General features: G+C 40.4%; 1 protein-coding gene across 6 annotated transcripts in view; it reads right to left on the bottom strand.

Annotated features, from left to right (window-relative positions):
* LOC118379641 (glutamate receptor 2) overlaps positions 1-6,586 on the bottom strand; it is a 62,548-nt gene extending 55,962 nt beyond the window's left edge. For 5 of the 6 annotated variants that reach the window (XM_035766670.2, XM_052511335.1, XM_052511342.1 and 2 more), the window contains exons 1-2: positions 6,186-6,586; positions 5,857-5,997 (exon numbers count right to left, since the gene is read on the bottom strand). In XM_035766670.2, the coding sequence (XP_035622563.2) occupies positions 5,857-5,997; positions 6,186-6,270 (226 nt within the window). In that variant the 5' untranslated portion in view covers positions 6,271-6,586. The remainder of the gene's footprint in view (positions 1-5,856; positions 5,998-6,185) is intronic. The other variant, XM_035766676.2, reaches the window with a different exon arrangement.
* Positions 6,587-12,126: the final 5,540 nt, after the last annotated feature.

The following is a 12,126-nucleotide window of genomic DNA, read 5'->3' as shown; positions in this document are numbered from 1 at the left end:
TTGTGTGTGGCTGCTCAGCTATGGAAACCCATTTCATGAAGCTCCCGACAAACAGTTATTGTGGTGACGTTGCTTCCAGGAGAAGTTTGAAACTCAGTTGTGAGTGTTCCACCCAAGGTCAATGATTTTTATGCATTACGCGATTCAGCACTAGGCGGTCCCGTTCTGTGAGCTCATGTGTCCTACCACTTCACGGCTGAACCGTTGTTGTTCCAAGACATTTTAACTTCACAATAACAGCACTTACAGCTCTAGCAGGGCAGATATTTGACGAACTGACTTGTTGGAAAGGTGGCATCCTATGACGGTGCTATGTTGATAGTCACTGAGCTCTTCAGTAAGGTCATTCTACTGCCAATGTTTGTCTGTGGAGATTGATGGCTGTGTGCTCAATTCCACTCTTTTTAAGGGGTGTCCACATACTAGTTTGAGTCTCAGATGTCAAGGACTGCTGATACATAATCATACTTGTGGTCCTTCTCCTTGGCAAAGAAGTGCTCTGCCTTCAGAATCTAGATTGGAACAGGGACTGTGAGTAAATAGAGTTGTCGCTACAGTGCCTTCTGCCCTTGGGTATACTGTAGCCTACAGTTTGATACACGATACTGGGTGTGTGTAGGAGCCAGGAGTGTTGTTTATCAGGTCCTAGATCAGATTAAAGATAAGATATATTTGAGTGAACACATCAAGATCGCTCCAGTGGGATAAGGATGACATGTTGATGTGGTGCTGAACAGAGAATTAGGAATTGGATGAAGTTACCCCTAGAGGCTGATCTAGGGTCCATTTTTTGTTTCCCCTCATAACAGTTAGGGTTATAAATGGGGAAGGGGAAGCTGATTCTAAATCTGATGAATCACTCATCAAATACCTGGCAGGGGTGGATGTGTCCTCTCATTGGTTGAACATACAGCAGCAGCCTAGAAAGCAATAACATCAAGCTTAATATTGTTTAGCTGTTCTAACTTGCTTTGACAGACAAGTGACATCTATGCACAGTGACTCCATATAGAGCACATCAACGTGGACATACTTGACCTGGCTGCCTCTGAGGCAGGGAGCGGGTTAATCCATGTCATATGAGACTTGACCTGGCTGCATATGAGGCAGTGAGCGGGTTAAGCCAAGTCATATGAGACTTGACCTGGCTGCCTCTGAGGCAGGGAGCGGGTTAATCCATGTCATATGAGACTTGACCTGGCTGCCTCTGAGGCAGTGAGCGGGTTAAGCCAAGTCATATGAGACTTGACCTGGCTGCATATGAGGCAGTGAGTGGGCTATGCCATGTTATTTGAGACTTGACCTGGCTACCTCTGAGGCAGTGAGCGTGCTAAACCATGTCATATGAGACAAGAGAAGATGACTTAGTTTTACAATTAATATTTATTATTTATGATATTACTTGAAAAGAGTGTTTGAACAAGTGTGCAATTGATATTTCAGCTCTGTGTAGTTTAGAGATATGCCACTTATGTGTGAATGGAGGATTCTTAAATGAGAGGGTGTGTGTGCCCAATGGCACCCTATTCCCTATGTAGTGCACTATAGGGCTCTGGTGCACTATATAGGGAATAGGGAGTAATTTAGGAAGCGGGTTGGTTAAGGAGCGTGTTCAGGGCAGGCTAAGGTCCACAGAGTCCTGCTTAACCTCGATTTCTGACCGGCCCAACTTCCTAGCATATTAAATATTTCACAGTGTTCTCTTTAATAGTGGCATATGGTTTTAATGAAAATGCTTTCTGCATACATCAGATTTTTGGTAATTTGTGAAAAGTGTAAACAGCATGAATACTACATCATAACGAAGTCAGATTGCAGAAGAATGCAGGAAATTACAGCATGGCAAGTCAACCATAATCTTTAAAACGAGACCCTAGGCCTTTGAAAATTGTGGGAGGCAATGCAGATGTCTAGAGAGACTATGTTAATCATGTAAATAAGGGACTTTTGATGTGTTAAATCATCTGTTTCTTACAAGAGACTTTATATCTCTTCCATGAGACCCCAGAGAGGGAGTGTTCATTGTTTTGAAATTGGTCAGTGGAAAATCATCAAGACACAATAGTGTGCATAGACACACGTATGCACAAAGGCACATGCATGCACACGCACACGCACACACACACACACACACACACACACACACACACACACACACACACACACACACACACACACACACACACACACACACACACACACACACACACACACACACACACACACACATACACACAGTGGCAGCCTCTATCTACTCTCCTAGAGTTGGCAGCAGATCTAGAATGTACCAGATGTACTCTTGATGGCACAATATGGCATCTCTCCTGCCATAGCTTTGATACATGGTAGAAGTACCACTGGCCCAACAATGATTTATTCAGGACATTTGTACACGTTCTTGTTTTTCTTATGGTCACCATTAAAGCATAGACAACAATATCCCAGTAATGGAATTATTCTCGGACTTACTGCATAACCTTTACAAAAATGTATTTGAGAAAATGTCAATCCACTAAATCAGATTATGAATGATCTTATCCCACAAGGCATACTGTAAGGGAAGCTTATGCCCTCAGCCTGTAAGAGAAGCTTATGCCCTCAATCTGTAAGGGAAGCTTATGCCCTCAACCTGTAAGGGAAGCTTATGCCTTCAATCTGTAAGGGAAGCTTATGCCCTCAACCTGTAAGGGAAGCTTATGCCCTCAACCTGTAAGGGAAGCGTATGCCCTCAAACCTGTAAGAGAAGCTTATGCCCTCAACCTGTAAGGGAAGCGTATGCCCTCAACCTGTAAGGGAAGCTTATGCCCACAACCTGTAAGGGAAGCTTATGCCCTCAACCTGTAAGGGAAGCGTATGCCCTCAACCTGTAAGGGAAGCGTATGCCCTCAACCTGTAAGGGAAGCTTATGCCCGCAAACTGTAAGGGAAGCTTATGCCCTCAACCTGTAAGGGAAGCGTATGCCCTCAAACCTGTAAGAGAAGCTTATGCCCTCAACCTGTAAGGGAAGCGTATGCCCTCAACCTGTAAGGGAAGCTTATGCCCACAACCTGTAAGGGAAGCTTATGCCCTCAACCTGTAAGGGAAGCTTATGCCCTCAACCTGTAAGGGAAGCGTATGCCCTCAACCTGTAAGGGAAGCGTATGCCCTCAACCTGTAAGGGAAGCGTATGCCCTCAACCTGTAAGGGAAGCTTATGCCCTCAACATGTAAGGGAAGCTTATGCCCTCAACCTGTAAGGGAAGCGTATGCCCTCAACCTGTAAGGGAAGCGTATGCCCTCAACCTGTAAGGGAAGCTTATGCCCGCAAACTGTAAGGGAAGCTTATGCCCTCAACCTGTAAGGGAAGCGTATGCCCTCAAACCTGTAAGAGAAGCTTATGCCCTCAACCTGTAAGGGAAGCGTATGCCCTCAACCTGTAAGGGAAGCTTATGCCCACAACCTGTAAGGGAAGCTTATGCCCTCAACCTGTAAGGGAAGCTTATGCCCTCAACCTGTAAGGGAAGCGTATGCCCTCAACCTGTAAGGGAAGCGTATGCCCTCAACCTGTAAGGGAAGCGTATGCCCTCAACCTGTAAGGGAAGCTTATGCCCTCAACATGTAAGGGAAGCTTATGCCCTCAACCTGTAAGGGAAGCGTATGCCCTCAACCTGTAAGGGAAGCGTATGCCCTCAACCTGTAAGGGAAGCTTATGCCCGCAACCTGTAAGGGAAGCTTATGCCCTCAACCTGTAAGGGAAGCGTATGCCCTCAACCTGTAAGGGAAGCGTATGCCCTCAACCTGTAAGGGAAGCTTATGCCGTCAACCTGTAAGGGAAGCAAGCGTATGCCCTCAACCTGTAAGGGAAGCTTATGCCCTCAACCTGTAAGGGAAGCTTATGCCCTCAACCTGTAAGGGAAGCTTATGCCCTCAATACAGCTTGGTGATTTAGCTAATCAGAGTGTCTTTCATCCCAGTGATATCATTCTTTCTTTGCATGAAAAATGCCCCATTTACTGGTTACATTGTCAGGACCTAAATTCACTGTCTCACCTAATGAATAGCAAATTGATCTATGTAATTTTAATAGGGCTCCTATAAATGTCTCTGTGCCCAGTTTTAATTGTGCTTTCTCAGCTGAAAATGTATGTTTTAAATACAAAGGGAAGTCCTGTAATGCCTTGTAATGTACAGTGCCATCTACTGGTTTAAAAGCATACAGTCAAAACCTTGAGAAGAGCCTCTCGCTCTCTAGTAATATGCAGTATATCCCCATATATTAAAAAATAAAAATATATTTATGTATTGTATTGTCAAAAGTAAGTGTTTTTGACCTGTGGTTTACTTGAGTTTGAATTGGTCCATTGACCGATTTGTTGACTACAGGCACGGTTATCACATATCTATTGTCCCCATATGTTCAAATAAATGATAAGAACACATATGACTAAAAAGCTACGGTATGTCCAATCAACATGCTTTCAGCTTTTTCCCTTCCGAAGAGCATAGAAATAATCTTCCTGAACGGAAAAGCTTTTAAATGGCATATGTGTTTAACAAGTGAGGCAAATCTGTAAGTTACAATGAATCCATCTGCTTCGTACTTACAGTAGAGTAGTAAGGGAATGAAGCCATCTACAAGTCTTTAAGAACATCTCTGACATCACAATCATGGGCATTCATGGTGTTACTTAGATAGAACCCAAGGTGTGATTGACATGTCGTCACTGTTCTATCAATCCAGCATTATCAGGCATCTGTCGCGCGATGCAATGATGAGCTTTAATGCAACATGCTTTTATATGAAAACTGTGTAATCTATATAGATAATCAATGCACATACTATTTAAAATATAATTTTGATATACCTCCGAGACGTTTTTCAAAACGAACTGTCGCTTGGCAACAGCTAGATGAAATTGGTAGCACATCCATAGAGCACATCCATAGAGCTCATTAATAGCTCATTTCACATATCAAATATAACCTATTATTTCTAAACTAAACTATCAAATACTGTCAGTTTTAAAATATATATTGTTGCAGTTGATTGTTCCCAAAATAGATATAGAAATTGCGCTCAAGAACCTAATAACTTAACGAATATGTTAGGCAAGATTCTAATCTACAAACACTGGAAGTAGGCTATGCAATAACCTCAATCATATTTCTGCCCGAAGGGAAGCAATTATTTGTATAATTTCATTCTTACACTTTCTTTCTTTCTCTTCCACAGAACTACATCTAATGTATACCGGATATAGATCAGTTTCCTTATAAAGGTAATGACGAAATAAGGATAACAAATGCACATAGACTATTAAATGTGGAACCATAAAGGCCTGCACTCAGGTCATTATGGGTCTTCCAAGACCATGAATTTTCCATTAAAAGGCTTGAATGCCTTTTGACCTCAGTCAGATCTTTCATTGAGATGATAAGCTATTGCAAATTGTGAAAATATTTCACAAAAGATAATAAAAATATGTTGAATTTGATTAAAATATGAACAAAACAACGATGGATATTATTCCCCAGTGCTTATCATGCATTACATTACGCGCGCCTGTGGCATGGGAGTCGTCACTACGACTGACTGTTACTGTGGAAACCAACATTACCTTGTCATTTCTCGTAGAATCGAAGATTAACAATGATGTTATTATACAAACAAAAACAGCCTACTTTTCTATGTCTTTCCACAACAGATATGGTTTCACGAACTAAAATAAGCGCACACAAATTACGCATGCACCGTTTCAATGTAATTTAATATATCAATTGATAGTTTCGCTGTGTTTCTATTAATATCTTTGAAGGGGATGCAAATGATCTGCATTTTAAGTAAAGAGACTTGAAATGGGTTACAGTTGTTACTTACAACAATTGGTGACGGCAAAACTGTTCGCTACTTCCAGATTGTCAATATGGGGCGTCAATCTGAATTCGGGTGTGCTGAATTGAACCATTCCTATCCGAAATGCACTGTACTCCTGATCAGCACCCCTTGGAAAGAGTCCACCTGTAATAGAAACAATTGGACATCTCAATATACTTGTGCATAGACTATTCCAATATGTTGTATTGTTAATTTATTTTATATATTTTCATGACCACCTTTCATAATGCATTGGCACAATCACTAGCCTACTTGCTGGACCTATGTCCAATGATATATAATTTCAATTAACTTATTTGATTGATACATACCAATTTGTACACTTTGAGAGCCACCAAGCGCCAAACCCCATAAAACTGGTAGAAAGAAAACCGCTGAATTCATAAGCTTAGGCATTTCCACAACAAATGTGCCCACATCCACCCAAGAACGGAGATATTCCTTGTTTACACAATAATGGTCTATGTTAGATCCGACACATATTGAAGACTTGCTGTCAGGGAAAATTCACTGGTGACTATTTCTTCTGCAGGTGGTTTTTGTATAGAAAATTAGGGCTCTTGCTCCCTTTTTCCAGGTCCAACAGTGAAGGAATTGTATATTAACTGTCTCTTCCGCTCCTCTTTCTCGCGCTGTCCTCCTGCGAGTCGTCGACACCTCCTTTAACAATCAGGAACACTTCTAGTCTCTGCTCCGTGCGCTGGAGATCGTTTCAGCATCACGAACAAGCGACGAATGTTAATGAGATGCGTAAAGACACGAGAGGAGCCGAGCGCGCAATCCACTTCCTCGCGACGTCCAGGGCTCATTAGTGTTTGTACATGGTAGTTTGTTGAGCATATAATAGGATACTAAATATGTGGCCTTGACTTTTTAAACCTGCTAAGATTCATGGCAGACCATAAGGGCAATATCATCATCTCCAGGCGTCTTCGTGTTAAACAAGTCATTATTGAGGGGTTAGCCCTTCGCTGTATCACTCTGCACTAACAACTTAGCAAATACTAACATGAATTACATCTTGAATAAACCTATGTGTACCCTTCTGATAATCAGACTCACAGGCACTATAACATTACAGCATGTGGATAAGCAAACAAATGCCATGCCGGTTTGAGAGTGGCACCTTAGTTCATCCATGGGTAGTGGGTGCCATGCTCAAAAGCATGTAGCTGTGCCAGCTATTGACCAACGCCTGCTTCTTAGGCTTGAAACATTCATGCATTGTTGTCTATATCTCTGAGACATTTCAATTGCACTTGATGAACTTAACAAGATTATCTAGCTCATCCAAAAGAAAAACAATACTGTCGTTCACAGTATACCCAAAATATAAGGAATGAAAAATAAACTTGCACTGTTGGAAGAAAATGTCTAGTAAACCAATGTGGTCCTTCATCCAGATGTGTTCATATTTTTTTTTCAAGAGTGGTTGAATATCCTGAGTCCATCCCCATTTATGTAGTCCTAATTATCATGAGGTACTGTATACCTGTAACAGCATATACTTTTGTCATGTCAGACTCATTGTAACATAGGCCTACTGCTTTCTCATCATCGCAATTGTCAGCTTGTACAGGCAGACATTTAGAGGCAGTTCATTTGTAGCTCGTCAAGGCCATCTTGTCAAGTGTGGGTGTTTGTGTACATACGTGTATATATGCGTGTGTGGGTGTGGGTGTGCGTACGTGCGTGCATGTATTTGTGATCAGCTAATTATTATTCTTTTGTTTACTCAACTTTTCGGTTACATTTTTACCTGAATTTAAAATGTTTAGTTGGGCCCACACTTAGCATAAAATCAGTCAACATAAAATTATGTGTTTGCTCAACTTGTCTTATATGTTCATTTAACTATAAATTATTATTTGGGCATCTTAACTAAAAAAGTCGGTGCAACTGGTTACGCACATTCACAGTGCTTACAATGTTTTCAATTTACATATTTGACACAGGTTGACAGACATGATTACATTGTGCATGTTAATTTATACAGTAATTATAATTCAACATGTTCTCACCTGGGATTTAAACTCACAACCTTTTGGTTCACAGCATTCTGATTTTCCTGCTATGCCACAATGTCTGTCATTTATCAGTTCATCTGACTATTCTCAACTCATTAATTTGGCAGAAAAAGTTCAGCAATTGTAGGGTTTTTCTGTGTAGTTGTCTAAAGTTGATGGGGCATGTTACTCTGTTTTCATGTTACTTTTTAATCACTGTAATAAATACAATAGTTTTACTATTGTGTACTTTTAACAGAGCTGAGATTGTGTGCAAATCATAATAATAATGAGGACATAATAAAAATAATGAGGACATAATAATAATAATGAGGACATAATAAAAATAATGAGGACATAATAATAATGACTGCATAATTGAACATGCACAATGTAATCAATCAATGTAATCAATCAATGTAATCAATCAATGTAATCAATCAATGTAATCAATCAATGTAATCAATCAATGTAATCAATCAATGTAATCAATCAATGTAATCAATCAATGTAATCAATCAATGTAATCAATCAATGTAATCATATGTGTAAAATATGCACAATTTCTGTTAAAAGCACTGTGTGTGTAACCAGTTCCACAGCCTTTTTGAGTTAAGACGCCACCATAATACTTTCTAGTTGAATGAACATAAGACATGTTGAGCAAACACATAATTTTATATTGACTGAATTTTAAAAAAAAGTTTTCTAAATTTGAAGCTATGTTTGGGCTAACTAAAAATGTTAAGTTTAGGTAAACTTAAAAAGCCTGTGGGAACCAGTTACTTAATCATAATTAGTGTTTGTGTGTGTCTCCCTCCACTCCCATCTCGCTGGAGTTAAACATCAAATGAATGCACTCTTTACCTTTGATCTAAGGCTTGTTTTCCACTATTCCTTGTTTTCCACTATTTCATGTTTTCCACTATTCCATCTATTCCACTCTTCCTTGTTTTCCACTATTCCACGTCAACCTCTATTCCATGTCGTCCTCTATTCCATGTCGTCCTCTATTCCATGTCGTCCTCTATTCCATATGTTCCACTATTCCATATGTTCCACTATTCCATGTTTTCCACATAGCTTTCAGCACCATGAACAGCGGTAAAATGAGGCTGATTCACAGGCTGTATCACATCCGGCCGTGATTAGGAGTCCCATAGGGCGGTGCACAATTGGCCCAGCGTCGTCCGGGTTTGGCCGAGGTAGGCCGTCATTGTAAATAAGAATTTGTTCTTAATTGACTTGCCTAGTTAAATAAACAAAAAACAAAAACATAATTATATATATATATATATATATATATATATTTGCTCATATTTTTCAGCACCATGGACAGCAGTGAAATTATATTCTCTCAAAGATTTTAGCACCTTTGACAGTGGTGAAACTATATTCTCTCATAGCTTTCAGCACCATGGACAGTGTTGAAGTTATATTCTCTCATAGCTTTCAGCACCATGGACAGTGGTGAAACAATAACTGCTTGTCCTTGCTGGGGGTTGACATATCTATGGGTGTCTATGATGTGTACAGTATGCGTGCACATCTGTGTTTATAGGGTTAAGTAGTGTTCCTTTTTGACTACATTAAATCTATTTAATCACCGACAGCTGGTGATGCCTTCCACATAACTGAATAAGATATAATTTTGGTTCACACATACAATGTAGGTAGCAGTAAAGATGCTGTTTTATTACGTTGAATCTTTTAATAAAACATGATCTAATTAGAGACGTGAATAAGTTTAAATTCCAGTCAGTCTTTACTAAAAACTATAAACCAGAAATGTCAGATTAGGTTTTGCTCTGTAAACTGTGTTGTGATTCAAGCCAAACCCCAACATTTTTAATCTTGATACAAAGACCCTATTACCACCCACACATATGTTGCTGCCAAGTGTAACTGTCAAGTTAACATCAAGTAAGTCATTGGCCTTTGACACATTTTTTTTATCAGCTTTGAGTTGAAGTAAGAAGTTTACAAACACTGAGGTTGGAGTCAATAAAACTCATTTTTCAAACACTCCCCAAATGTATTATTAACAAACTATAGTTTTGGCAAGTCTGTTAGGACATCTACTTTGTGCATGACACAAGTAATTTTCCAAAAATTGTTTACAGACAGATTATTTCACTTATAACTCATTGTATCACAATTCCAGTTGTTCAGAAGTTTACATACACCAAGTTGACTGTGCCTTTAAAAATCTTGGGAAATTCCAGAAAATGATGTCATGGCTTTGAAGCTTCTGATAGGCTAATTGACATAATTTGAGTCAATTGGAGGTGTACCTGTGGATGTATTTCAAGACCTACCTTAAAACCCAGTGCGTCTTTGCTTGACATAATGGGAAAATCAAAAGAAATCATCCAAATTGTAGACGTCCACAAGTCTGGTTCATCCTTGGGAACAATTCCCAAACGCCTGAAGTTTTTTAAAATTTATTTTTATTTTACCTTTATTTTACTAGGCAAGTCAGTTAAGAACAAATTCTTATTTTCAACTGTTAGAACTGTTTGGCTATAATGACCATTGTTATGTTTGGAGGAAAAAGGTGGGAGGCTTGCAAGCCGAAGAACACCATCCCAACTGTGAAGCACGGGGGTGGCAGCATCATGTTGTGGGGGTGCTTTGCTGCAGGTGGGACTGGTGCACTTCACAAAATAGATGGCATCATGAGGCTGGAAAATTATGTGGATATATTGAAGCAACATCTCAAGACATCAGTCAGGAAATTAAAGCTTGGTCGCAAATGGGTCTTCCAAATAGACAATGACCCCAAGCATACTTCCAAAGTTGTGGTAAAATAGCTTAAGGACAACAAAGTCAAGGTATTGGAGTGGCCATCACAAAGCCCTAACCTCAATCATGTTGAAAATGTGTGGGCAGAACTGAAAAAGCCTGTGCGAGCAAGGAGGCCTACAAACCTGATTCACTTACACCAGCTCTGTCAGGGGGAATGGGCCACAATTCACCCAACTTATTGTGGGAAGCTTGTGGAAGGCTACCTGAAACGTTTTACCCAAGTTGAACAATTTAATTAAAGGCAATGCTACCAAATACTAATTGAGTTTATGTAAACGTCTGACCCACTGGGAATGTGATGAAAGAAATAAAAGCTGAAATAAATCATTCTCTCTACTATTATTCTGGCAATTCACATTCTTAAAATAAAGTGGTGATCCTAACTGGGGCAGCAGAGTAGCCTAGTGGTTAGAGCGTTGGATTAGCAACCGAAAGGTTGCAAGTTCATATTCCTGAGCTGACAAGGTACAAATCTGTGAAAAACTGAGTTTAAATGCATTTGGCTAAGGTGTATGTAAACTTCTGACTTCAAGTATATGACAGTAATGTGTTCTTCATTTGTTGGAGGGGATTTTGCTACAGAAGGAGCATGGAGTTAGCTCAAACCAGCAGTATCAACCCAAAGCTAAATGGTATTTGGACCATAGCTCAAAACAGTAGTATCAACCCAGAACACCATGGTGTTAGGACTATAACCAGTAGTATCAACCCAGAGCAGGACCATAGTTCAAACCAGCAGTATCAACCCAGAGCAGCATGGTGTTAGGACCATAGCTTAAACCGGCAGTATCAACCCAGAGCAGCATGGTGTTAGGACCATAGCTCAAACCAGCAGTATCAACCCAGAGCATCATGGTGTTAGGACCATAGCTCAAACCAGCAGTGTCAACCCAGAGCAGCATGGTGTTAGGACCATAGCTCAAACCAGCAGTATCAACCCAGAGCAACATGGTGTTAGGACCATAGCTCAAACCAGCAGTATCAACCCAGAGCAGCATGGTGTTAGGACCATAGCTCAAACCAGCAGTATCAACCCAGAGCAACATGGTGTTAGGACCATAGCTCAAACCAGCAGTATCAACCCAGAGCAGCATGGTGTTAGGACCATAGCTCAAACCAGCAGTGTCAACCCAGAGCAGGACCATAGCTCAAAGCAGCAGTATCAACCCAGAGCAGCATGGTGTTAGGACCATAGCTCAAACCAGCAGTACAAACCCAGAGCAGCATGGAATTAGGACCATAGCTCAAACCAGCAGTACAAACCCAGAGCAGCAATAGTACAGCACAGTGGGAAATAGCTACAGTACACATAAGTGACTGATAGCTACACATCAGGGGGAGAAAAATGCATCATGAACACACCACTAACTCATGCTACCTCAGTCAACCCAGGGCACTGGGTTGTTATTGTACCAGTCACTGAGCCTGGGATGTTGGA

The sequence above is a fragment of the Oncorhynchus keta genome, chromosome 4 (assembly GCF_023373465.1).
Source record: "Oncorhynchus keta strain PuntledgeMale-10-30-2019 chromosome 4, Oket_V2, whole genome shotgun sequence".
In the NCBI taxonomy this organism is placed as follows: Eukaryota; Metazoa; Chordata; class Actinopteri; order Salmoniformes; family Salmonidae; genus Oncorhynchus; species Oncorhynchus keta.
This window is presented reverse-complemented; position numbering and strand designations above follow the sequence as displayed.